The 27,917-nt window shown below is 41.0% G+C and overlaps 3 protein-coding genes across 7 annotated transcripts in view; all 3 read left to right on the top strand.

Moving 5' to 3' along the window:
* Positions 1-4,941, top strand: part of susd6 (sushi domain containing 6) — a 31,179-nt gene extending 26,238 nt beyond the window's left edge. The window contains exons 4-7 of the mRNA XM_085373680.1: positions 439-633; positions 763-901; positions 1,643-2,115; positions 2,581-4,941. Coding sequence (XP_085229806.1) covers positions 439-633; positions 763-901; positions 1,643-2,115; positions 2,581-2,606 — 833 coding nt within the window. The 3' untranslated portion in view covers positions 2,607-4,941. The remainder of the gene's footprint in view (positions 1-438; positions 634-762; positions 902-1,642; positions 2,116-2,580) is intronic.
* A 2,845-nt stretch (positions 4,942-7,786) lies between these two features.
* srsf5b (serine and arginine rich splicing factor 5b) lies at positions 7,787-14,175 on the top strand. Of its 5 annotated transcripts, none has more exons than XM_085372721.1 (8): positions 7,787-7,881; positions 8,098-8,244; positions 9,879-9,949; positions 10,034-10,147; positions 10,503-10,575; positions 11,897-11,970; positions 12,064-12,171; positions 12,838-14,175. In XM_085372721.1, exons 2-8 carry the CDS (start codon positions 8,119-8,121, stop codon positions 13,151-13,153), a joined length of 882 nt encoding a protein of 293 aa, XP_085228847.1. In that variant the 5' UTR covers positions 7,787-7,881; positions 8,098-8,118; the 3' UTR covers positions 13,154-14,175. The 5 variants fall into 5 exon arrangements, with proteins under 5 accessions (XP_085228847.1, XP_085228846.1, XP_085228845.1 ...); XM_085372720.1 differs by having other exon boundaries at positions 7,960-8,244; XM_085372719.1 differs by having other exon boundaries at positions 7,787-8,024.
* A 12,172-nt stretch (positions 14,176-26,347) lies between these two features.
* Positions 26,348-27,325, top strand: LOC146617349 (uncharacterized). Its single transcript, XM_085373248.1, has one exon. It carries the CDS (start codon positions 26,356-26,358, stop codon positions 27,049-27,051), a length of 696 nt encoding a protein of 231 aa, XP_085229374.1. The 5' UTR covers positions 26,348-26,355; the 3' UTR covers positions 27,052-27,325.
* Positions 27,326-27,917: the final 592 nt, after the last annotated feature.

Here is a 27,917-nt window from a genome sequence, read left to right as displayed (position 1 = left end):
AATGCGACTTCAAGTAGCGTACTGTCAATTTTGTGGTCAAAATCCACATTTTTAGCTGATTTTGCACATAAGAAAGGCACTTTTCTTTATGCTGATAAAACGCACAAATTATTTTTTAATATTGCGTATGCACTTATGTAGGCAGGGCTGGGAGGATGTGTATGGATATTTGTATTGCTGTCATACATATTTGTATTTTATAGTTTATTTACTCTTAATGTCTTCCCTATAAGGCGACTTTTATTACTTCTAACATTGATCACGTGCTCATAAGAGACATGGCTGTACCAGATCTGAAGTGTCAGACCTCTTTAGAAAATTTAGCTTAATTCTGAGAACTCAAGCCAAAGGAATTAAATAAGTACACATGTAGTAAATAACAGTGAACACATTTTCAACAACAAACATAAAATCTCTATTGCCTGTCTCTCTCTCCAGTATGTTCACTCCCTACCCAACCAGAAAACGGGGGCTACCGTTGTCATCCGACTCACTGCAGCCCTCTGATTGAAGGCACCGTCATCGAGTACTTCTGCGCCGAGGGTTACGCTCTGAAGGGAGAGTACAAGTTCCTCACCTGTCGGAATGGCGAGTGGGACCGTCCCATGCAGATTAGCTGCCGACTCACAGAAGGTCTGCCATCTCAGCTAATCTCTGTTAGCTGTTATAGCTCTCTTCATGAGCATGCATAACCAGTTGCAGATATGTTAAAATCAGCAGATCACATTCTCACTTCCTCTACGTCTTGTTTTGTCCTCTCAGAGAAGGAACCGAGTTCTCCACTGGGTACACCTGCTCTGTCTATTGTGATAATCACAGCCGGCTCTGTGGCATTCGTCCTGCTTTTAGTGGTGCTGTTTGTTCTTGTACAACCAAAGCTCAAGTCTATTCATCACAACAGGTAAGACACATAAACTTTGCTGCAGTCTCACACCAGCAAATACTTCACGATAAAAAATTAGTTGGATATGTTGCTGATAACAAAAACGCCGCTTCTACGCAGTCGTGTAGTTTCTCAATCGACTGAAGGCATTTTTAGTTGTGGTTTCATAAATTTCAGGACCTTATGTAAAATTTTAGAGGGTATTTTCTAAGACAATTGAATAAATTGTGTTCATATCCTTGTTGCAAAACATAGTTGCTCATCTCTTCTTAATGGACTCCATTGTAAAGCTGGTTTCAGGGAAGTTGCTCCTCCGAAAACATCAATAAAATTGGCCAGTAAAGTGTGATTACTTGAAATGACATCAGGCTTTAGATTTAGTCACATTTTACAGCCCGGTAAAGACTTTTCAGCCTCTGTGTGGCTCTGTTTGTGTTTTGTTTGTTGAAAATATATATATCATATCAGTCTTACATGGAAACTTTCGGAAGCTTAACCTTTGTGCCATAAATGAACACAATCTTTCTGTGACACACCCATCATTCAGACGTTTTGGTTGGCTCGAATCATAAAAAGTTTATGTTTGACTAGTTGCGCAGGTTAGCATTTCTTGAATTCCTTAGTAATGAAACATAACCTATGTTATGAGTTACTGCCATCTGCGTAACTAACCAGCTGTGGTTTCAGCTTGAACATGGACTTGGTTTGGTGATTCACCTGGTTCACACTTTTCATTCTTTCTTCATGTCTGTTTATCAGGAGGGAGCAGGGTGTGTCGGGCCAAGCCAGCTCCATCATGGTGGAGGGTGTACAGGTGACCCTGCCCTCCTATGAAGAGGCAGTATATGGAAGCAGTGGACCATGTGGCCCTTCCGGTTCTCTTCCTCCTCCTTCTTCACCGCCGCCTCCAGTCCCTCCAGAGTCTAGAGTTCCTATTGTGCTCTCTGAGGGGCTTCCTCAGGGAGCCACAGGAGGTCAAAGCTCCAGGAGAACCCGCCACCACAGAGACTTAGACTTCTGTCTCCCATCCACCTCCTCTTCATCCTTCTCCTCCCGCCGTCATGCAGAGACGGTGTTGGTTCACCAGGCTCCCTCTTCCTCCTCTTCATCATCATGGATTACAGAGCACCCTGGGGGTGCATGCGCAGGTCCCCTACCTCTCCGTAGAGACTCTGACAGCAGCGACCAGCACAGCCTGCTTTCTGTCACCTCAACAGATGATTTTTGTGATGGTAAGACAATGCAGTCTGCTCATTTTTCTCTGATTTTTAAGTTGTAGCTGCATTGGTCTAACTGTGTTCATATATATTCCATAGACTGAGTTACAGCTAAGATTCTGAATAAAGACAGAGGAGCACTTTAGATTAAAAACTCAACCACTCTGCATTGGATTAAGTTTGTAAATTTAAATAACTGATTTTTTTCCCTTTTTTGTTTGTTTTTTTGTTTTTATAGAGGATAGCATTAAAAAGTAGCCAGTGTGACACCTGTGTAATATGTACATGGATTTTATTTTCCATAGAACATGTAAAGTGCATATCAAGGGCAAGAGTAGACAAGATCAAAAATGACAAATGAATAAAACTCAATATAAACTTTGATGTAATGTATTTTAAGTGTGATGGGTTGAGGACTGCACTAAGAATGACCCTAAAGGTATTGGTCATTTGTCATATGACTCTTCTCCTCTCCTGCAGATATTCCCCTGTTGAAGGAAGCATGAAGCCTGCTGGCCTGCTATCAGCATCAGCAGCAGAGCCCCTCTTTCCCTTTCTCACGCTGCTGGCCAGAACTGACTGTGGCTGTCAACCTTCTTCCCTGATCCTGCCCCACTGCAGCCAGCAGAGAAAAGACTAGAACTGTGCCCTTTCCCTATCACAGCCTCTTCTGCCATTGCTAGACATGCAGAGCAAAGCTGACAACCAATACCCATATTGCACTGTAAGGCAATTACGGAGCACCACAGGACCCACCTGCTGGATCAGACTAAAGATGAGCCAGACAAGCAGAGTGGTGCCAGTTTAAGTTAAATCCTGTAGATCCTGTGTATATGAGTAAAAAACATACCTGAGTCAAGGTTGTGTACTATAGGCTATGTATTACCATACACTTGCCTCTACCCAGATGTATTTCTCTATATTAACATTGCTAAAAGAGGCTTCTTCAGAGAAGGCTACAACAATCGAGACACGCCAGCTGCATCTGACACAACTGTGGATACAAAAAAAAGAACAAGAAGAAAAGGAAAAAAAAGTGTGATTTTCGCTCCTGATGCTGTCGGCACTCAGTCTTCCCGCCATACTTGAAAAGTTGTGAGTGATGCCTGAGTTCCTTGTGAATGCTGCATGTGGTTTTCAGTTGTTTGCTGTCACGGCACGGCGGCCTATTCTGAATGAAGCATGAAGCCTCCTCTCTGACTGTCTGCTTATCTGTGCATCCAGTTGGCGTCTAACGTGTGGATAAGTAGGAGTGACAACCACTTCACCAAATCACAACTATAAAAAGATCTGTTTCTTCTTTTTTTTTTTTGTTCTTTTGCTCGCTGCACCCGGCATCTGGAAGCTGCTCCTTCTCTCAAATGAGTGGGATTAATTGGTGTTTTGGATCCACAACTTCGCTACACATCTTAGCTGTACAGGGAAAGAAAAACAAAATGCAACATTTTATCTGAGCTTAAGAGTGAGCTGTTATTGTTGTTGTTGTTGTTAAACAAGGTGATTGGGCACATGAGCCAAATTTAATTTCTTCCCATCGTATTTATTGCGTGGCGTGTGGCTCGGTTTGCTTTAAGTTGCTTGATTTTGAGTGCGTGTCTGTGCGTGTATGTTTATGTGCCAGCGAGGCCACAGAGAACATGTCCTCTTATTGGTTAGGCCTTGATACAGCCATTTCCTGATTTGCCTCCCTTCTGATCCGAGGCTGGCTTCACAATGTCCCTGTCAGTCACCATAGGAAAACATCCCTCCCAGCATTGAATAAGTCACATGAACAAACCAGCTTCACTTCGGGCGTCGAGTCCACAACACAATGTGTGTATTATTCATTCGCTCTCAAGCTAGAATAGTTATTATGTTCTGCTGAATGGCTGTAAAACACGGGCCTCCTCAGAGGAACTGGCTCATGCTCATCTTCACACTGAACTAAGGACTCTCCACTTTTGTGCATTATTGACACAAACTGCAACTGGTTGCAGTGAATTAAATAAGAGTTTTGTTATAAATATAAATATATACAGCACCCTGTCACATGTACTCACTCACCCCTCGAATGCCAAGTGCAAGCTTAAGAGAGAATCTTGTTATTCTGTTAGAAGTCATCCTCTGTTTTCGTTGCCACTTGAAAAGCTTAGGGGGTTGAGCTGGTCACCCTGACAACAGCATGACTGGGATGGATCCTCAGAGCTACTTTATAACCTTAACTGCCTGGGAAAAAAATACAATAACACAGCAACCTGTCTGAATTTCTATTCTCAGTTTTATTTTGACATTCGTTTGTCACGTCAATGGCTACATTATTAATGCAAACAGATGTTGCCTTAGACTTGTAAATGTTTTTTCTTTTTTTGATGTATAATCTTAAGCCTCTGCATTGGTTGCGCCACAATACTGCAACATGTTCTGTTTTCCCAATGGCCTTACTCTATTCTTTTCTATTCTATGCATAAAACTGTCTGTATATGTATCAATGAGTTTACTTTTGTTGTGGACACGACTAAATGAATGTCCATCCTTCTCTGTCCTCCCCTAGCTTTTCCAGCTACTGTGATGATGATGATGATGATGGTGATCCTTTAAGCACCTATGTTTTATTTGCCCTTGGCTTTCTCTTTTGTTACAGGGCATTAAAAAAAATTATGGTAAAGGGGAAAAAATTTAATTCATTTGCATTCAGAAGCACTGTTGTACAGTGTTGCTTCCCAGTTAGAAAAACATCTGGATTTTTGTTTGTTTCAATGCTTTCAGCTTTGGTTTTTCCTCTGTACATGGCAGTGGGTGTGAAGATAGTAATTTAATATTTGTATAAAGTTTAATTTAATTTTACAGTGTGTATATAACTTTCTAATTAAAGCTTTCTTTTGAATGTGTAAAGTGACCTGTCTCTTATTCATTGCCACATCGTGCTGGACCTACTCTGTGTTGCCGAATTTATGCACTTCCAGGAAAATATTGATCACATTCTCATGTCAAGACATTTCCAGTGCAATGTGTATCCGCTTGTGTTACTCGGAACATGATTCATTTTCCTTTGGACTGGAAAATGGAAGACCTGATTCTCGTTTTGCACATGGATGGCCAGCTCCAGTCTGAATGAATGCACAAGCAGACTTCCTAGAACCATATTTTTAAGCCTAACAGGGCTGTGCAGTGAATCAGATTTTTATTTAAATACAAGTCTAGCTTCCTGCAATTATTAAAACAAGATAATCAAGATGGAAATTTGGGGTGGGCGATATAAACGATATACAATAGAAATGATATAAATTTGGCCAACAATAGAGATTTTGACGTTGATGACGTCATCAAGCGGCGCCTGTTCTGGTCGAAAGCATTGCAGCGGCTACAACCATTATCATCTGCAAATTATGATGGGCGACAGTCACAGCAAAGAGGTGAAGCACTTTTGAAATATGGGGAAAGCCAAAAACTGCGCTTCCTCCACTTTGACATTGATTCATTAATATTGAATTCTCTGGCAGCTGCGCTATTCCAATGTTGTTGCAGTATATTAATGACTAACCTCATATTGTGGATGAATAATCTCAGCTGTTCTCCTGGCTGAAGTTTGCTCTGTGTATAGCATCCTGCTATGCGATTGCATTTGTCCCTAACCACCAGAATCCCTCACGTTAACTTTTATCAGTGGAAAGAAGTTGGCGTTCATCCTCCAGCGTCACTGTGCTAATGTTATGCTAACATAGCTGTGTCGCTAGCAATCACGTAGCACAACATTATATACCAGGTAGTCCAACTTCAGTAACCCTGCAACGCCACTGCTGTTTAGTTTTCTGTCTTTATGTTGGAAGTGGTAGCAGAGCTGTATGTTTGAATTGTTTCAGAAATCTCTCAGTCAGAACATGGTATGTCATGTTTAGGTGGAAACTAGCGAGCTAACTTCCTGTTAACTTGTAACTCCGTTAAATTTAATAAATTCTGTTTTCATGGATGCCTGGATGTTAAACTCAATTGTTACACCTGGTAAAGCAGCAACGCTGATGATTTTATTAAAGATTAAAGAATTTAGACCGTTTTAACTCTGTGTTCGTTTGACTTTTGGACCCAGATTACTCCGCAAAGCTCCTCACTACGGCCAGTGTTGCCAACTCCTCAGTAAGGAAAATCGCTATTGGTTGTCCTAAAAGTCGCTAGAAGTCGCTAAATGACGTCATCGCCTAATTTGCATAATTGGTCATGCTAATCTAATTGTAACCTATGTTGTTGGAGAGAGAAATAACATCGTGGAGGAGACATAAAGTGAGTAAAAAACGTCCTAAATGCATTTAGAATTTATTTAGAACTACAAATTAAATTTCTTTTAGCAAATATTGTTTTTTTTAATGCCACAATTCCAACCCTGATCCTTTACCGGGCTTGGACCGGCAAAAGTGACCCGAAATTGGCACTCTGGTGTGTGTGTGTGTGTGTGTGTGTGTGTGTGTGTGTGTTTATAAGTAGTTTTAAACCTTGTGATCCACAAAACAGCATAAGAGTAAAAGAAGAACTGACTGTGTTACAGCACCCGCTGCTTGTTGAGAGTAAAAGAAAAAAAGTGGTTAAGGGGTCTGAATATAGCAACAAAGTCGCTAAGTTGGCAACACTGACTACGGCAGCCGTGATGCTCTGACAATCCATCAAGCAGTGCAGCTTACCAAAGTTGTACTAAAACATTTTTTAACAGATTTCTGCACGCTCAAATCGGTTCGAGGTCAGTAAGCACAACCAGAATTCATACATAAGGAACACTGGATTTTTGAGAAAATTAAAGGATTTTAAGTGTTCTTTATAGTGTAAATAAAGCACACTTCACGCCTCAAGGCATGAAGCACCTTGAGGCGACTTTTGTTGTGATTTGGCGCTATATAAATAAAATTGAATTGAATTAAATGGTGTGGAAAATACAAAAGAATATATTGCGATATATATCGTTACCGCACGTGCTTCAAATTATACCACGATATGGATTTTAGGCCATATCGCCCAGCCCTAATGGAAATCTTGTTTAGCTTTAAGCATCGTTTTACTTCACTTTTGCCTCTCCATTTAATGTCCAAATTGAATTCACAGTCTATGGCAGAACTGCTTCTTTTAGCTTTTCAGCTGAATTATAATTAAAGCTAAAGGAATCATTCAGTATTAAATAATTCTGATCTATCCATATTGATCATATATATTTTTGCATTACCTAGCAGCTCAGTTTTGGGTGGTATTGCATCTCCTCCAAATCAGTAGAAATAAAATTTAAACGTTTAACTGATAGGAGATGGAAATATGTGTACTCATGGTTAAAGGTTATCGTGGTTTGTTTTGATCTATGTGTGTTGTCTGCTGTATTTGATTGAAACCTGAGAAGCCTATCCTTCTTTAAAGGTGTGGTATTGCTTTCTTATTACCTGTTTGTTTGTTTTTGTTTTGTTTTCTGCTTGATTTCTGTAAAAATTATTGCAACTTGCGCCAACAGCCCAATTAAACCGTAGACATAATGCTCAAAGTGAGAAAATTGGTTTTAAATGTTTTCTATATAGTTGCCGAGTGACACCTAGTGGTCAGACTCCAAAACTACATGAGTCGGATTTGTGACGTCATCTCCGTAGACGTTCTCCCAGCACTTCGGCTTTTTTCGAGTTCTGCAGTGTCAGGCTGCGTCACTGGTCACGCGGGATGTACCCCACTCCCTCCTCCCAAACTCCCGGAGACAGCTGAGGTTCCATTTTGTTTTATTCTGGAGTTGAGGCTCACTGTCGCCAGTCAGTAAAATCAACTGCTGCTGCAGTCCTCTTAAAGGTATGTGTACATCGACTGGAATTTATTATATCTACATTACAGACGGGTGTCATTACTTGATATTATCTGGGTATTTAGTTATCTTTGGACCGACGGTTGACAGGCTATCGTTGCGAAAGCGGGCCACAGGCTGAGGCACATAAGTAGGTCATTTGTATTCCTCTGAAGCTGTGTTAGCTAAATCCTTAAAAACTAACGCAAGTGTTCTGCTTGTAGCTAATTAAACGTGACCAAATCATGAGCGGATGTCGTATTTTCATCGGCCGGCTGAGCCCCTCGGCCAGAGAGAAGGATGTGGAGAGGTTTTTCAAAGGATACGGCCGCATCCGAGATATCGACCTGAAGAGAGGATTCGGCTTTGTGGTGAGTCACCGAGCGAAAGTAGGTCAGGATGGCTGAAAGGTATTTAAATGTACTCTGAGCGCCATGCACGGGTCTGCTGTTAGATTTAGACTCCATACTTTATTTTACAGACCTGACGTGGTGTTTTGAAGCAGGCTGCCGCAGGGAATCCTCATGGTTTCGTTTTTACGGCCTACTTCTTGTTTAGCGACATACCCACCAGTAAATCAGGGCCAAGTCGAGACTCGTTCATATACTTGGAGCGTTTTCTGCATACCAGAGTCATAAAGAAAGCAATTCAAAATATATGTATTTTTTTTTTTAAATCGGAAATTTCATAATAAAAAATCCTAAATTTAGAGGTGGAACAAAGCTCGACTTTAAGCGGTTTTGTATATATTTCAAGGTGACCATTGAAATAAAGGTATTTTGCATAATGCTTCTAAATACCTACCCAAATAAGGACCTGGGAGCGTTACAAGATGGCTGCCGAGTGTCGAGACTTGGATCTGGAAAGATTTTGTTTTTTCCTGCATCGATAATGTTATGGCATCCCCTAAAGAGGATTTGGCCTTCCCCCAATGAAAAATCACCAACCTTGTAATGACGTTATGATTTTAATAGTTTATTCTACTTATTAAATGGCCTGGGCTAAATGATTTCTCCGAGATTTTGCTCCATATCGACATTGACAGCATCACACAGTTGCTGCAGATTTGCTGGGTGATCATGATGAAAACATCCCAAAGGTCCTGTATTGGATTGATGTCTGCTGGATTGAGGAGTACAGTCATGGTCTCATTGTCAGGTTAAAAGAGCTGTTTTAGATGGTTTGAGCTTTTTGACATGCAGCATCATCCTGTTGCAAGCAGCCATCCAAAGATGGGCACACTCTAGTCATGTAAGGATGGACATTTAACGCTAGAACCACCAGGAGGTGTCATTCTTGAAGTAGTGTTATAAATTTTAATCAAATTTTAACTAAGATTTGACAACACGTGCTTGAATGTAAGATGAATTTTCAGGGGTTTTAAGCAGATTTCTAAAATTTTGTCGATTATTTCATTACAAGTTAAAATCCACATTAGAATAAACCGAACATGGCACATATCTATCACAAAATCTACATCTATCAGTGGGATCTCTTTTTATTGAAATAATAAACACTTTCGTTAAAGAAATCTGCATATATGGAAGGAAAATCCATAGATTTGATTAGACAAAGTAATACCTACTGAAAAATCCTGGCATTAGCCATTACTTCTAAGCTAATAGTTTCCCCTGTTTTCATGTCCTTGAACACAATTTGGTCTCATTTGCTCTGATTTGTGTCCACTTATGCAACATTAATATTTCCCTCTCTAGAAGGACAGAAAAGTCCACATTGCAACACTTGGAAGGGTTGAATTGAATCACTTTACCGCTCAGACCAGAGACCGATTTTGAGTCATACGTGTGATGAATTTTTACACTTTTCTAAAAGAGTGATGTATCTTTTAAATGTTATTCGTTACCATTCTTTTGGTATTAAAAGCTATTTGATTAGTCATTAAATGTTTCAGTAAAGTATTTAAAAACAGGACACATTATTGGTGATGAAAAGGATAAACATTAAGAACTGTGGATGTAAAAGGTGTTGTGTGCTTGGTCTGCAGGAGTTTGACGACCCCAGAGATGCAGAAGATGCTGTTTACGAGCTTGATGGCAAAGAGCTGTGCAATGAAAGGTAATGAATTTCCTTTAGGAAACGAGTCCCTTTATTCACATTTGTTGCCATAATAAAATATATTTTTAATGCTTGATACATCAGGGTGACCATTGAGCATGCTCGCGTGCGTCTGCGCGGTGGCCGCGGACGCGGTGGCGGCGGCGGAGGGGGGCGTTTCTCTGATCGCTACGGCCGCGGCTCCCAGAACAGCCGGAGGTAACAGCTCCCCTTTTTAAGATGAAATGCAAGTTCCCTTTAATTCCATTCAAAAAAAGAAGAATGGATGCACACACAACCTCAGCAAGCACGCTCTGTAAACAGCTTCTGTTATTTGGTGAAAGGTCAGTCGTCAGATTATTGTGGCAGTTTAATGGCCTGCAGGCTGGAAATGTTCATAGCCACGATTAACATGCAGCACAAGTCTTGTCTTCGCTGATCTGGAAAGCTCTTTAACATGAGTTAGCCTTGTAATGACAGTTTGCTGATGAGAGCTCTTAGACTCTGGGTAAAGTCTGTATCAGCCCTACGCTGTTATTGCTCAATTGCTTCTTTTATATCTTTCCATTTCCAGTCGTAACCCTCCTCCAATGCGCACCGAGAACCGCCTGATTGTGGAGAACTTGTCCTCTCGAGTCAGCTGGCAGGTTAGTATTGGCTCAAGCGTCTTTTAAAAACCAGAACAAAAGCAAAAAAACAAACATGACAAGCCTTTGAAAGCTGCAACAGAACACAAATGTTATCACCTCCAACAGTCTATCTCCAAAAATACACATTAAAGTTTTAGAATTGCTGCTAAAAACAGACTATGTTACTGAAATCAAAACAGTTCGAACAGTTTTACCTTGTTATACATCAGTCAGCCCAAGTTATTCTTTTTCAGAATAATTGCTCTGATTAATCTGCATATCATGCAGTTCATTAGTGATGCAAAGAGCAGCAGAAGCAGCAACAAAACACTTAATTTGTTCCTGTTTTCACATTTTAACCAATTCTTCACCCCTTTATTTGCCAGTCATATGGAAGAGCTCGCTTATGGTGGAGTTAACCCCTTCTGGGTCCTTCTGTCTGGGTTGAGCCTGTGGTGTCAGCCAGTCTGTCCTACTCCTAGTTGATGCCTGCTGGTCATGTGAGCGCTCGCTCCACACTAGAGGCGCTGGCGGCCCCCTTCGCTCGCTCGCAACGCCTGATGTGTGGTTGAGGGCGAGAGAGAGGAAACAGAGGGTTGGCAGAGAGAAAGCAGAGGAGAGAGCGAGAGTCGATGGTGGTGGCGTATTGATCGATGGTTCGTTAATTTGAGGGGCTTCGATCGATATCCCCCCCTCCCTTCCCCCCTCTGGTGTTCCCGCACGTCGTGAGCGAGAGAGTGTGAATTCCTGCCAGGTGCCCGTGGATATAATCTGCTGTTTTCCCGGTTATGGTGGGCTCGGAGAGCCTGCGGCCCACCCCAAAGGGTTTCGCTCTCAGGTAGTAGTTTCCTCTCTTCCACCCTGTTCACTCTCTTTACTGAGGTGGGGTGCCGAGGCAGGGATGATCCCGGCGCGGAGCCCTGTGTCCTCCTTCCCAAGGAAAATGGGGCTCTGAGTGCCAAATGCTGCCCAGGCTGCGCCTCTGCAGTTCTTGCAGATGGTGTTCATCTCTCTGTAGTTTTAACGAGCGGTGTGTCCAAGGACCTCAAAGCTGCTGCAAGTAATCCGCCAATCACAATTGGCTTAGACCTTAATTAGCAATTATGAAACCTTCTTCTCCCCCCCCCCCCTCTCTTCTATTGTTTTTGTAATTTTCTATATTGTTGAAACACTTGCAAGCTGAACAGACTGTGAGGTTCTTGGACTCATTCTCCTTATCTGCAGTAGTCTGTGTAGTCCTCTCAGAGAATCTAACCATCTCTCTTCAGTCCTGTTTGTGTCTCAGCCTGTGCTTGTGTTCTGAGGCGCTCCGTAATTTGACCAAAGTTTGCATGTGTAGGACCTGAAAGATTTCATGAGGCAAGCTGGAGAGGTGACTTTCGCAGACGCACATCGTCCCAAGCTCAACGAAGGGTGAGACTATTAACCGGTGCCCAGTGTCTGTTTATAATAAAAAAAAAAGGAAAGTGAGTTTTTGACTTAACAGTGTGTCTTATTTGTTTTCAGGGTGGTTGAGTTTGCTTCTCACAGTGACCTGAAAAATGCACTTGACAAACTCTCTGGAAAGGAAATTAATGGCAGAAAAATCAAGCTCATCGAAGCTGCCAAGAAGAGGTGTGTTTGTGGAAAGCCGTTCACTTCAAATAACGCCAGAATTTATGAAAGATGTCTTTTTTTTTTTTGGCTGATGAACTCACTTTTTCCCTGTTTTTCTTTTATTTCTTTTCTTTTTAAAGTAAATGGCCTGTATTTTATATAGCGCCTTACTAGTCCCTAAGGACCCCAAAGCGCTTTACATATCCAGTCATCCACCCATTCACACACACATTCACACACTGGTGATGGCAAGCTACATTGTAACCACAGCCACCCTGGGGCGCACTGACAGAGGCGAGGCTGCCGGACACTGGCGCCACCGGGCCCTCTGACCACCACCAGTAGGCAACAGGTGAAGTGTCTTGCCCAAGGACACAACGACCGAGACTGTCCAAGCCGGGGCTCGAACCGGCAACCTTCCGATTACAAGGCGAACTCCTAACTCTTGAGCCACGATCGCCCCATAAAGTGTGCTTCAAACTGAATTCACCCAGTTGTAACAAATCAGTGCTGCTTTCAAGGAACTGCATATGCTTTTATGAAGAAAAACAGCTTATGTTGAAAGTCAAACATGTTTGAGTTTTGATAGTAATTAAGGAGACATTAGGTTAACCATTCAGTGCACCTGAACTAAATGTTAAACCCTCGCTTTCAAATTTTTTATTTTTTTTTCCCCTCTTTCAGGTCGAGAAGTCGCTCACGGTCTGAGAGCTCCTCTCGTTCGCGGTCCCGTTCCCGTGGCCGCTCTGCATCACGCTCCCCAAGACGCTCCCGCAGCCCTGCCAAAGCCCACAACCGTTCCCGCTCCCGCAGCGGCTCGCCTGCCGGCGGCGCATCCTCCCCAACCTCCAAATCTAAGGAGCCCGCCAAGCGCTCCTCCAAGATGAGCAAATCAGCGACCCCGCCCTCCCCCGCGCCTGCCCAGAGAGCCTCCGCCTCCCGATCCCGCTCGCGTTCACGCTCCCGCTCTCGTTCTCCTTCTACTGACAGCCAGCGCTAAAGGCTGAGTGTAAGTTATCGGGAGTCAACAGAAGCCACGGCTTGTTTCATCAGTAGAATCAGCTCGGAGGATTTGGCACACTGGAGCTCCTGTAAACTCTCTTTTGAAAGAGTTTTCCCGGAGCAAGGTTTGCTTTTTCCTGTCTGGACATTTCAAGTCACTGTTACTTGATTTTCCCACATTTACAGGTGTTCTCTGAATCCAGAACATTCTCGAACAGAACTTCTGTGGACAGCGATGCTGTTTGTCCTCTTCCTCACTAGTCAAGAAAGCCCGGACGCGTATCTGTTAACACCCTGTGGCTCAATTTCAGGTGCGGACATGCACCACCTTTGTTTCTTCTAGCAAAACGCTGTGTGAGCCAGCATCTGCATCAGTTAAATGAATCTCTCCACTATAATAAACTCTGAACAGGGATTTGAATTTCTGTTCAACTCTAGGATGCTTTTGATACGTCACCACTTAATCCTTTTGTGATACCTTTTGCTGGTCAGTGGCAGAATTTGAGATCATATTTCCTGTGCTTATTGCTCATGTTTTCTGAACCCCACAGCTGCTGCTGTATAACTTCTGATGGTTGCATGTGCTTTTGTTTCATCAGAATATAATACCTTTGTTTTGTTTTGTTTTTTTACCTATTTGTGCTTAATACTCTTAATGTAACTTTGGCAGCTCTCTATCAAGAACAATTGTGTATAATTAAGCACAGCATCAGTTAAACAGCTGTACAGAAAAATTAATTTAATAAATCCCACTTTTTTTTTTCTTTTTTTTTTTGCGGTGGCTTTATTATTTTAAGAGTCAAAAACTCAAGGATCAGTGGTTTTGCTTACAGAATGCAGTTTTCATTAGTGTTGTACTTGTTTTTATTTGGGATTTTGTGTACAGATTGCAGACTTTTGTTTTAAATGTAATTCCAGTGGCCCTTGTTGGTACTATGAGAGTTTGGGTGGGGGGTAGATTTTTGTACATGAGGATTTTATTTTCAGTGAAAATTATAATGGGTGTTTGTATGGTGTAGAAAGACAATAGACTTAACTAATAAAAGAATTTTCATTAAAACTGGATCGTCGTCATTAGTAACTTAAGTTATAAAGCACCAATACATTTACAAGTTTCAGATTGCAGTATGCTATAATAACTCTACAGTAGGACATTTTTCCGTTTGTATAGTCAGCTTTAAGATTTACTTGTCTGAGAATTCACATCATTGATTGATGTTATACAGTAGACTCTTTCAGCTCCTCCCCAGTAGCTGCAGGCTGGTAATTCTCTGTGGGTTAGAGGCAGGCTCATTACAAACCAAGCTCTGGCACAAAAGTTTCTAGTAGTTAGACATGAAATGTTAAGGTCTGGTTATTCGTCTGCGTAGACAAAACATGATCACACGGTTATTCTTTGATTGTTCTTTTTTTTGTGTTTGTGTGAATGGAAAAATAAGAACAAACAGCAAACTGTTTTCTCAGTATCTGATTGGTAGTTTGAGATTTTTACAGACATTTTGACATGTTCAAGCAGGAAAAGCTGGCCCTGCGACAGCCTGGCGACCTGTCCAGGGTGTACCCCCGCCTCTCGCCCTATGACAGCTGGGATAGGCTCCAGCGCCCCCCGCTACCCTGAAAAGGATAAGCGGAAGCGAATGGATGGATGGAAGCAGGAAAAGCTGGAAGATTCAGTTTTCAAGAGTTCATGCTGCCTGACAGAAAAATTGTAAATGAGTTTGTAGCTTCATAAGTCATCCAGTGGCTTAGATAAGTGTCACTGAATTTTAAAACGCATGCATCGAAAAGATATACAGCCAACTATTTTAAAAGCTGATCAATCTTTTAGTCGTTTATCAAAGAAACTCCAATCCAACGAAAAATGAAGCTGTGATTTTTCACAGTTTTTATTGGTTCTAATTTTTGTCCTCTCTGTTTGATGGAGTCTTAAGGCCATGTTAAGAAAAAAAAATATTGGTGATCATTCTGAGAATAATGTAAAGAGAGGCTGCTGGTGACATTTTACAGAGCCACCATAGAGAGCATCCTAACGTACGGCATAACAACATGGTATGCAGGGTGCTCAGCTGCGGACAGGAAAGTACTGCAGAGGGTCATCAACACAGCCCAGAAGATCACTGGCTGCTCTCTGCGCAGCCTGGAGGTCACTGCAAACTCTCGGTACCTCAGCAGAGCTGGCAATATCATCAAGGACCACTCTCACCCCAGCAATCAACTGTTTGAACTATTACCGTCAGGCCGACAGTACAGGTCACATAAAACCAGGACAAACAGATTCAGGGATAGCTTCTTTCCCAGAGCTATCACCGTAGTAAATAAGCATAAAAACAATTGAACCTGCTTAGCTATACCATACCGTCACTGCCATTATATCATGCTGCTATTCATACTGTCATTATATTAATGCTGCTATCCTGTATATATTGTACTTACTATTGTTTGAGTACTTGAGATTGTTTTATTGTACTTTTTATATTTTACATTTATATTTATTATTGAATCTTTAGCCAAGGGAGTGGCACTCCAATTTTGTTGTACTCTGTACAATGACAATAAAGGCTATTCTATTCTATTCTAAAAGATTTATTTTGAGAAGAAAGTCAAAATATGGAGATACCATTGCTGTTTCAAGACAAACTGCCACGGCTGCTACGCCCTTTACAAATTGCCTTGTGTAGGTGAGTTGGTGAAACAAATTGATCAGCCAACTGACCAGATGCAGCTTTGTGCACATCCTTTAAACATCCTTATCACCACGCTGTGTTCCCAGGAAGGAAGAGGTTTCCACAATCATTGTTGCAAAGTGGAAGCATGTAGGAACCACAGCAAGTGCCATTTCAGAGGTGTGAACCAGTGCATTTGTTCATGTAGTGTTCAAGCTTCCTTAACACACCCCAGGATGCCACAACTGTAGGTACTATAGAGCAATTATGGTCTTCAGCCTGGAGTTGATGTTGCCAGATGATACCCAACCTTCACTGACTATTTTGACTCTCCTGATGGCAGGTCAGCAGTGGTGGCCAAATCACTACAAACAACCTCGAGGCTTCTAGCCCAGCCCCCCTCCTCCATATACCAGGGCCAACAATAGGCTCACTCAGCTGCTTCCCCAATCCTGTGAACAGCTGTCTACTGCTCATTCCCTGAAACAATACAGTGTTTTCTGGGGACTCTCTTTTGCCATTCTTTCTCTCTGCACTTGGTATTTTATGCTCTTGAAATGTCTCGAGGTCGTATCTTGAGATTTTAGGCCCAGTTGAGCAGATGACCTCCTTACCCTGCTCTGATTAGATATCCATGTCAGGCCTCAACGTTGCCTGGGTAACAGGTGGGATATTCAGAATCAGAATACTTTATTCATCCCGAGGGATGAATAAAGGTCTACTCCCATCTGCCACCTTGGAGGATATTGAGCTTAGGTCTTCTTAGGTCTTCTTGCAGTAGATGCAGAGCTTAGGTCTTCTTGCAGTAGATGGTTGTTCCCTTGCCCAAATGAACTGTAATTATCATACTTTAGGCTTGTTTAGTGGTTTTGGCCTTTTCCTGGCCTGCTCCAATCTCTGCAGCCTCTCTAAGCACCTTGTCATTTCACCTGTGTGTGCTGTGTGTCCTGTTTGATCAGGACACACAGCCTTTAGTGTTTGTTCAGTGTTTGGATCCACGAGTTCCTGCCATTTAAGTTCCTTGTAATTAGTTATTTGTGTTAAATAAAGCTGTTGTTAAGTTCAGTCTATCCTGAGAGTCCTGCATTTGGGTCCTAACCTGCCTGCTACACACAACGCTGCATGGAACAATACATTTGAACTATTACCCCTTTGTGAAAATACAATGTTATACTGTTAATAGACGTAAAAGGCCTTTGTCAACATGTAAACTCTGAAATCTGTTGTCATGGTGAGCACCATCCCCTCCAACAGCTGAAACACCATGTAGACTGCCTATCACTTCCTGGGGGAAAACAATCTTCAATACGGTGGAGCCCCGCATGATAGTCTGGCAGCCTGTTTCCATAGAAATGGTCCTCCGTTCCCTGAGGGCAGATAGAGTAATTCACATGTGTAAAAAAAAAAAAAAAAAAAAAAAATTATATATATATATATATATATATATATATATATATATATATATATATATATATATATATATACAGAAAGGCTCATATGACCACTAACAATATCCATCAGTGACTGAATAAAATCACTTACGCATGGCTGAGTCTGGAGATCCCAGAGAACAGATATCCAAAGGAGAAGCCCATGAAAGGCATGGGAGCGCCAATGGCCAAGAGTGAAGGAGACAGCACAGCCATGGCGATGTCTCCATTTTCGATGCATGTTAAGATAAAGATCACCACTAAAAAAAATCTCCATTATAGTGAGGTGACTGTTGTTGTGATTTGGTGCTATATCAATAAAATTTAATTGAATTGATGACTACCTGAGAACAACAAGACAAATCACTGTTTAGCTTTTATTCTTGTTTTATATCGTTAACAATTAATTATGTTGTTCTATATTTTAATTATTCAGTAAGAAGTATACAGTAAGAAGTACAGAGGTTATATAGAACATTGTTATTCCAAAAAACACTTTTGGCCCAACACTTACTGAATTTGTTTTGACCTGGTTCCTCAAGTTCCCATATGATGTAGAGTGAAGCCATGTTAATGACAACGTGTGCAACCATTGGAGATGTGAGCAGGACAGACGGAACAATTGACGGAAAAAGTGTGGACTTTATACCGGTTTTTAAATTGTGTTGATAGGCCACGTAAAACCAGAGTTATGATAAAAAAAATGCAATGTTTGTTTTTTTTCCCCTGAATACTATCATTTATATTTACTGCGGGAAGAAATGGTAAAAACAGCATTTTATAAGGAAAGCGCTTGAAAGCACTCGCCCCCTGTGAGCAAGGACAAAACCAAAAACAACCCCATCCTTTCCTATTGGTGGAAAAATGTACCATGTCGACCAATCAAAAGATTGTAAATGCTGTAATTTGATTCTTTTCATAAACCATGTAACTTGGATGGATTCGATGCTGGCGTGACCACAGTGAGTGCACACGTCTAATGTTGCTCACAGTGGTCCAAGGGACTGCTCAGGGAGTTTGTGTGTTTGCTCAGACACACAAAATTCTAAAAATTAGAAGGAACATTGCTCACCAGCCACTTTATTAGGTAAACCTGTTCAACTGCTCATTAATTCAATTCAATTTAATTTTATTTATACAGCACTAAATCACAACAGTTACCTCAAGTCGCTTACAGAGAAGCAAGTACTTTGGCAACAGCGGGAAGGAAAAACTCCCTTTTAACAGGAAGAATCCTCTAGCAGAACCAGGCTCAGGGAGGGGCGGGGCCATCTGCCAGGAGTGGTTGAGGTGAGAGAAGGTAGATAGGACATAACACATTCTGTTGAAGAGAGTCAGAGATTAAGTATGATTCAGTGCAGTGAGGTCTATTAACACAAAATGAGTTTGAAAGGTGATTGAAGAAGAAATACTCAGTGCATCATGGGAATCCCCCAGTGGCATTTTAAGCCTGAAAGCAGAGATAGACAAACTCTATCTGAATCCAAACTGGAAGCTGGTTCCGTGGAAGATGGGCCTGAAAACTGAAGGTTCTGCCTCCCAATCTACTTTTGAATACTCTAGCAACAACAAGTAAGGTAGTGAAGTGCTCTAATAGGGTGATATAGTATTATAAGGTCATTAAGATAGCATGGGGCCTGATTATTCAAGCAGGATTTTGAATTCAATTTTGGATTTAACAGGGAGCCAGTGAAGGAATCCAAGAGAGAAAGGAGAAATATGCTCTCTCTTTCTAGTCCTTATCAGTACTGTTGCTGCAGGATTTTGGATTAACTGAGGGGTTTTCAGGGAGTTTTTAGGAGATCCTGATAATAATGAATTACGGTAGTCCAGCCTAGAAGTAATAAATGCATGAACTAGTTTTTTAGCGTCACTCTGAGTGCAGAATTATTAGGCAAATGAGTATTTTGTCCACATCATCCTCTTCATGCATGTTGTCTTACTCCAAGCTGTATAGGCTTGAAAGCCTACTACCAATTAAGCATATTAGGTGATGTGCATCTCTGTAATGAGAAAGGGTGTGGTCTAATGACATCAACACCCTATATCAGGTGTGCATAATTATTAGGCAATGTCCTTTCCTTTGGCAAAATGGGTCAAAAGAAGGACTTGACAGGCTCAGAAAAGTCAAAAATAGTGAGATATCTTGCAGAGGGATGCAGCAGTCTCAAAATTGCAAAGCTTCTGAAGCGTGATCATCGAACAATCAAGCGTTTCATTCAAAATAGTCAACAGGGTCGCAAGAAGCGTGTGGAAAACCCAAGGCGCAAAATAACTGCCCATGAACTGAGAAAAGTCAAGCGTGCAGCTGCCAAGATGCCACTTGCCACCAGTTTGCTCATATTTCAGAGCAGCAACATCACTGGAGTGCCCAAAAGCACAAGGTGTGCAATACTCAGAGACATGGCCAAGGTAAGAAAGGCTGAAAGACGACCACCACCGAACAAGACACACAAGCTGAAACGTCAAGACTGGGCCAAGAAATATCTCAAGACTGATTTTTCTAAGGTTTTATGGACTGATGAAATGAGAGTGAGTCTTGATGGGCCACATGGATGGGCCCGTGGCTGGATTGGTAAAGGGCAGAGAGCTCCAGTCCGACTCAGACGCCAGCAAGGTGGAGGTGGAGTACTGGTTTGGGCTGGTATCATCAAAGATGAGCTTGTGGGGCCTTTTCGGGTTGAGGATGGAGTCAAGCTCAACTCCCAGTCCTACTGCCAGTTTCTGGAAGACACCTTCTTCAAGCAGTGGTACAGGAAGAAGTCTGCATCCTTCAAGAAAAACATGATTTTCATGCAGGACAATGCCCCATCACACGCGTCCAAGTACTCCACAGCGTGGCTGGCAAGAAAGGGTATAAAAGAAGAAAAACTAATGACATGGCCACCTTGTTCACCTGATCTGAACCCCATTGAGAACCTGTGGTCCATCATCAAATGTGAGATTTACAAGGAGGGAAAACAGTACACCTCTCTGAACAGTGTCTGGGAGGCTGTGGTTGCTGCTGCACGCAATGTTGATGGTGAACAGATCAAAACACTGACAGAATCCATGGATGGCAGGCTTTTGAGTGTCCTTGCAAAGAAAGGTGGCTATATTGGTCGCTGATTTGTTTTTGTTTTGTTTTTGAATGTCAGAAATGTATATTTGTGAATGTGGAGATGTTATATTGGTGTCACTGGTAAAAATAAATAATTGAAATGGGTATATATTTGTTTTTTGTTAAGTTGCCTAATAATTATGCACAGTAATAGTCACCTGCACACACAATATCCCCCTAAAATAGCTAAAACTAAAAACAAACTAAAAACTACTTCCAAAAACATTCAGCTTTGATATTAATGACTTTTTTGGGTTCATTGAGAACATGGTTGTTGTTCAATAATAAAATTATTCCTCAAAAATACAACTTGCCTAATAATTCTGCACTCCCTGCATTTGTTTAATATGTGCATTGAAGAACATATCCTGGTCAAAAATGGCTCCAAGATTCCTCACAGTGTTACTGGAGGCTAAGGTAATGCCATCCAGAGTAAGAATCTGGGTTAGATACAATATTTCTAAGATTTTCAGGGCCGAATACAATGACGTCAGTTTTATCTGAATTTAGAAGCAGAAAGTTAGCGGCCATCCAGGTCTTTATGTCTTTAAGACATTCCTGCAGTTTAACTAATTGGTGTGTGTTATCTGGCTTCATGGATAGACACAGTTGGGTGTCCTCTGCATAGCAGTGAAAATGTATGCTATGTCTTCTGATGATACTGCCTAGGGGAAGCATGTATAATGTAAACAGAATTGGTCCTAGCACTGAACCCTGTGGAACTCCATAATTGACCTGAGTGTGTGAAGAGGACTCTCCATTTACATGTACAAATTGGAGTCTATTAGATAGATATGATACAAACCACTGCAGCGCAGTACCTGTAATACCTGCATGTTCTAATCGCTCTAATAGGATATTATGGTCGACAGTATCGAATGCTGCACTAAGGTCTAGCAGGACAAGCACAGAGATGAGTCCACTGTCACAGGCCATAAGAAGATCATTTGTAACCTTCACTAAAGCTGTTTCTGTGCTGTGATGAGCTCTGAAACCTGACTGAAACTCTTCAAATAAACCATTTCTCTGCAGATGATCTGTTAGCTGTTTGACAACTACTCTTTCAAGGATTTTTGATATGAAAGGAAGGTTGGAGACTGGCTTATAATTAGCTAAGACTGCTACTACTGCCAGCTTGAAGGCCTGTGGTGCATAGTTGATTAATAGAGATAGGTTGATCATATTTAAGATTGAAGCATTAATTGATGGCAGGACTTCTTTGAGCAGTCTTTTGGGAATGGAGTCTAAAAGATGGTTTGGAGGAAATCATTACTAAAGTTAACTCAGAAAGATCAATTGGAGAAAAAGACTTTAAATGAATATTCTTGTGTTCTTATTTTCTTTAATCAGTGATGAGTAGTAAGATGTTCTAGCTTTGCGGAGGGCTTTCTTAAACATCACCAAACTATTTCTTTAGGCTACATGATGATCTTCTAAATTTGTGACACGCCATTTTCTCCCCAGCTTACAAATTATCTGCTTTAAGCTACATGTTTGAGAATTAGAACATGTAATCAATTATTGTAAATTTAAATGTTATTAGCAAATGATCACACAAGAGAGGCTTTTCAGGAAACACTGTTAAATGTTCAATTTCTGTGCCATATGTTAAAACAAGAGCTAGAGTGTAAATAAAGTGGTGGGTGGGTTCTTTTACATTACTTTTACATTATTTTACATTAGATTAATACAAATGTGAAATAAGTAAAAGCAACTGAGTGAGGGAAAGCAACTGAATGCATTTAGGCATGAGGGGCTTACAGAGAAAAGGAAAAAACTATCCAGCAAGCGGCAGCTCTTTAGGGGAAAATGCCTTGTTGATGACAGATGTCAGAGGAGAATGGCCAGACTGCTTTGATCTGATAAGAAGGCAACAGTAACTACAGTAACAGTAATCGTTTGTTACAAGAGGGTATGCAGAAGAGCCTCTCTGAACATTCAGCAAATTAACCTCCTAAGACCTGAACTCTTCCATTTTTTTTTACCTGGTTTTTGTTTCTAAGAAAAATGAGAGCCACATATGAGGATATTCGTTTTAAATTTCTATAAAACAGAGGCAGTATAATGTCCTTGTAAGTGGATATCAGGCCCTTGTAGAGCAAAATTTAGTATTTTGGTCTAGACAACCCAAAATGTGATGTCCACATATGTGGACGCCAAGTCCTAGGAGGTTAAAACGTGAAGCAGATTGCTTACAGCTGCAGAAAAGTAGGAAAACATTGCCTGCTTGATGAGTCTCAATTTCTGCAGACATATTTGGATGGTAGTGTAAGAATTTAGCGTAAACAACATGAAATCATGGATCCATGTTGTTGATGCAACTGTTGCAATTTGGTGCTATATAAATAAAACTGAGTTCAACTCAGTTCAATTCAACTCAATTCATCCTGCCTTGTATCAGTTGTTCAGGCTGGTGGTGTAATGGTGTGAGGGATATTTGCTTAGAACACCCTTTAGCACCATATGAGCAGGTCACAAATGTCACAGCCAAGCTGAGAACCCTGTTCATCCCTTTATGGTCGCAGTGTGCCCATTTTCTGATAGTTTCCTCTAGCAAAATAATGCACCATGTTAGAAAGCCTAAATAATTTCAAACTGGTTTCTCGAACTTGTTATACTCAAATGACCTCCACAGTCACCAGATCTCGATTGAATAGAGCACCTTTGGGCTCTTATGGAGCAGAAGATTTAGAGTTGACAAATCAGTGGGAACTATGTGATGCTATCATGTCAATATGGACCAGAAGCTCTAAGAAATGTTTCCAGCACCTTGTTGGTTCTGTGCCAAAAAGGGTTAATGTTGTCGTGAAGACACAAAGGACTCTGACCTGGTACTACTAGGTGTACCTAATCCAGTGCCCAGTAATTGTATACTCCCGTCCTTATTGTGTATTCATGTGAAAAAAGGACTTCTAACTGGGAACATTCACTTTAACGCTAAGTTCCTGACATCGTACACAAAAACATGGCAGATATTTCCCCCACGATGACGAACATTTAATTGATGTTGCAACACAGATGTATTGCATCTTTTTTTAATTTCTATGGCTGATCAGGTAATAACCTTGACACTGGAAATATCGGACAATAGTAAGAATGGACAGAAAGTGCAATTCATTTCAGCATTTAATAAATAAGTTTCGTCGCCTGTCAGAGATTTACAGTTAACAAACAGTCAGGTGAATAAACAACACTGAGACACTTAAGATTGACAACGTGCGGCACGGGTGAAAAGCTCAGAGCAAATCACACCGAACTGCAGTATTCGTTTATTTTTATAGGTTACATCGTCAATATGCAAATATAATCACATTTCCTGTTACGCAGGTCCTGATGCTGTCTGTGTGTGTAAGCTGTGTGTGTGTGTCACAAAGTATGTGTGTTGCAAGTCAATTTCTAAGAATAATATAATGCAAGTCAACTTCTGCGGATATGTATTTCTGTACTGGTCTCTTGTCAGTGTCACAGGGTCAGCTTCCTGTTTCAACAGAAAACTGTCTGGTGAAATATGTATAACATAACTTTTGAAGCATAAGCAAATAAAACAATAAAAACTCCCTAACATCGCCAAAAGTAGGAAAGGTGTTTTTTCGGTCCTGAAATCCATGCACTATTGCTTGACAATGAGGTCAAAAAGAAAACTGATTGAGTCAGCAGCACAGAAAGCATTAGTGCAGGTTGCCAGGAATTTTCTTGGCATTTATAGAGCATATAACAATAGTGAACTCGTGGATAATGTGCTGAAAGCATATCTGCTAATGGGTGCCAGAATGTCACTAAAGATTAACTTTTTTCATTCTTATCTCAACTTTTTTTTCCATCAAATTTGGGCATTTTCAGTGATGAACATCAGGATATAAAAGTGACAGGCAATGGATATTAGGGAAAATTTAATCTGAACATGATGACTGATTGCTCTTAGTTCTTACTTGAGTTAGTGTAAAAAAAAAAAGGAAAAAAAAAGATGCAGAGCTGATCTGAATTTCCAGTAGCAAACAAAGGATATTTTTGTAGACCGGTGAATTTGGACAGACATATCAAGTCAATCAGTTATGTTAGAAAAACATATCAGTGTGTTATTTTAAACATTGACCAATTAACTGCATAACTTTGTGTATGCACCTGAGGTTCATGTCCACCTGTAGACCCAGACCAGATTAACCACAGCTGTTATATCACTGAACTGGAACACCTGTGACACAAAATCACACTAACCTCTTACAGGGTGCTACAAATACCAGTAAGAATGTCTAATAGTAATACAAATTCCAGTCTGGTGTCAGCTATGGAAACTTAATGTATTGAAATAAAGTACAGTGACATAAATGAGAGTTCATGGGAAGTATAATAAATGGGCGTGGAAAAAAATTACATTAACCAAGTAACTGAGCTCATCTCTGTCCAAATTTTGTAGGAGGCACAAATCATAACAAAATATCCATAAATCCATAAATAAATATAATACATAAATAAACAGTGCATTATTTAACTGGTTACTGTATAATCTTTTTAAAATTTTGCATAAATACCAACCTTAGCTATGAAAAAGGCTGTAAGAGGCATGATGACATACTGAGCCACAACTGCAATAGCCAGTCCTTTAGGTTTCATCATGTAATGCTGGAAACTGGGGAAAGTACACAATTATTAAAATATATATACACTCTAGTGCACCTCCAAAATTTAGAAAATTGGAGGTCTTTTTTTTTAAAGTAAACTTTCATGTGTTCTATATTCATGACCACAGGTTATGACCATAGCTCGTGAAAATGAGAAATCCAGTTTCACCAGTTATTAAAACATTTAATACATCTTATGTCAGTGTATTCATTTTTACGTCCTCCCTGTCTCGTCATGTTCATTAGGTTAAGCCGTGTCTCCCTTCTGTGTGCAACTTCCTCTTTTCCCTCCCTGTGTACATAGCTGTGTCGAAAATTCATGGGCTGCATCCTCCTGAGGCTGCATTTGTAGGCCGATTACATCACAGCGACGCGCCGAAGGCTGTCCAAATTCGTAGACTCCTCCGAATACAGCCGACAAATGCGTCCTCCTTTTCCCCGAATTTGAAGGATGGGTCGGGTGTGTTCTTCGTGGGCCTACCATATCCCAGAATTCATAGCGCGGCCCAGCCAAACTCCAGTTTCCGGCAATGGCGGCCGCTACTAAGTTTTAAAATTACTCTTATTAATCTTTCTGGGTCACAAAATTAACTTTTAACATATTTTCAGGCGAGAATGTGGGTGTGTAAACTTCAAACATCTGCTCGGTTTATCAAGGTGTCGCATATTTGCAAAAGTGCTTCGACGTTTTCGGAGACGTCTGTTACCCACCAGCTCGATAGCTAGCCGAGAGCTCGAGGGTCACTAGAGCCGCAGAGAACGGCACAACTCCCGGCACATCATTTTCAGATCACCGCGAACTTTCGCTACTCAGGTTAAACGTAATATATAAATCACCTAGACAACCTAAAAATGTTATTGTTGGGCTTTTTTCAGTGTTTTATTTGTTCGTGAGTAAATCAGTTTGGCTGAGATTAAAGTTATTAGATTAGATTAGATTAGATTAGATTAGATTAGATTAAATAAAACTTTATTAATCCCCCGGGCAAGTTCCTCCTTGGGCTTCACACAGCTGAATAAACGTCAAACAGAAAACTGATTAAATGGAAGTGTGAGATGGTTGAGAATTTACTCCAATGTTCTGTTATATTTTAGATAGCAAGGAGCAGACGGCCGAGTTTATTAAACTCCACCGAGACAGTGGGGACGCTAATCAGAAGGCTAGACCGTCCAATTTCCCCAGCTGTTTACTTCCGGTCTACCTCCTGAGGACCTGGCCCACGTAGACCGCGAAGGCCGGGTCCTCATGTGTCCCATGAAATGAAGCAGGCAGCTCAGAGCGACCCAGAGCAAATCAAAGTTGGCATTCAGCGGTGAGTGAGAGGAAGGACGCTAGCATCAACTAGCTAGCCGGTCGTCACGGCAAAGCTACAAGAGCGTCTCTCAGCATGGGCCCGAAAAAAGTTCTGTCAGCCGAGGAAGGAGACGATATTAAGAAGTCGCTGGAGTTTATGACAGAGGAGATTTCTACTGTCAAACTGCAGCAGAAAGCCATCCTGGACCTGGTCGAGGAAGTTAAGGCTCTCCGCATCCAGAACGCCGAGAAGGATCGGCGGCTGGCGTACCTGGAGAACAGAGTGGCGGATTTGGAGCAGTACACCCGGATGAACGATGTTATCATCACGGGGCTTCGCATCAAACCCCGGTCATACGCCCGGGCGGTCGCCACTGACAATGTAGGAGGGCCAGGAGAGGAAGATGTCAACTCCACGGAGCATCAAGTGGTTACCTTTCTACGGTCCAAAGGTGTGGAAGTGGATTATAACAACATTGAGGCTTGCCACCCTCTACCCCGAAAAAATGAAAGTGACAAACCAGCCATCATTGTGAGATTTGCAAACAGAAAACAGAAAACAGCACTGTTAAAACAAGGAAAGAAACTGAAAGGATCCGATGTCTTCATGAACGAACATCTGATAAAAAGAAATGCGGACATTGCCAGGAAAGCACGTTACTTGAAGAAACAGGGAAAAATTCAAAATACATGGACCACCAACTGCAAAGTATTCATTAAACTCAATGGAACACCGGAACAAGCCAAAGTGTTGGTCATCAGAAATATGGAAGAGCTGGACAAATACTGAGGTCAACTTACTCTGGAGGTATGAATACACATGTGACGTGACACACAACACAACACATGGCACAGTCCAAAAGAACTTCATCTGCATCCGGCAACAATATCAACATGACTCATTGGAATTCTCTTTATGATAATCTGGAACTGAGAACATTTCGATACACAGACCATAATGTTCTAGACTTAGAAAAGGATATAGACCCGGAAAATAATTTCTTCTACAACATCAGCTGTAACTGCTGCTACTTCACTGATGAACAGTTTAAGCACACCATCAACACGGAAAATAAATGATCAATAATCCATTTTAATAGCAGAAGTCTGTATGCCAACTTCAACAATATAAAGGAATATCTAAATGAGTTGACAAATCCATTTGGAATTATTGCCATTTCTGAAACATGGATCAATGCGGAGAAAGGAATGGACTTTGGACTGGAGGGATATGAAGTGAATTTTGTAAATAGAAGGAACAAGAGTGGAGGGGGAGTAGCTGTGTATGTGGATAAAAACCTAAACTACAAGGTGGTAGAAAGTATGACAACTGTAATTGATAATTTACTAGAATGTATAACAATTGAAATTTATAAGGAAAAAGAAAAAAATGTAATAATTAGCTGTATATATAGAACACCTGGCTCTAGTATTCAAGTATTTAATGACTTCATAGAGGAAATATTCTCTAAAACAAATCAAAAAGTTATGTTTATCTGTGGTGATTTTAATATTGACCTGTTGAATCCAAAAAAGCATAAAATGAGCGACGAATTCCTAAACACTATGTACAGTTTGAGTTTACATCCTAAAATAACCAGGCCTAGCAGAATTACACCACATTGTGCCACCTTACTTGACAATATTTTCACTAAC

This window comes from Diplotaxodon limnothrissa, linkage group LG15, assembly GCF_057381915.1.
Source record: "Diplotaxodon limnothrissa isolate DT_005_m linkage group LG15, D_limnothrissa_male_GT1.1, whole genome shotgun sequence".
Lineage (NCBI taxonomy): Eukaryota > Metazoa > Chordata > Actinopteri > Cichliformes > Cichlidae > Diplotaxodon > Diplotaxodon limnothrissa.
This window is presented reverse-complemented; position numbering and strand designations above follow the sequence as displayed.

Coding starts and splice junctions, on each gene's coding strand:
- srsf5b (XM_085372721.1), top strand. CDS start 8,119: ATGAGCGGATGTCGTATTTTCATCGGCCGGCTGAGCCCCTCGGCCAGA. Junction 9,950..10,033: donor AAAGAGCTGTGCAATGAAAG/GTAATGAATTTC, acceptor TTGATACATCAG/GGTGACCATTGAGCATGCTC. Junction 12,172..12,837: donor ATCGAAGCTGCCAAGAAGAG/GTGTGTTTGTGG, acceptor CCCCTCTTTCAG/GTCGAGAAGTCGCTCACGGT.
- LOC146617349 (XM_085373248.1), top strand. CDS start 26,356: ATGGGCCCGAAAAAAGTTCTGTCAGCCGAGGAAGGAGACGATATTAAG.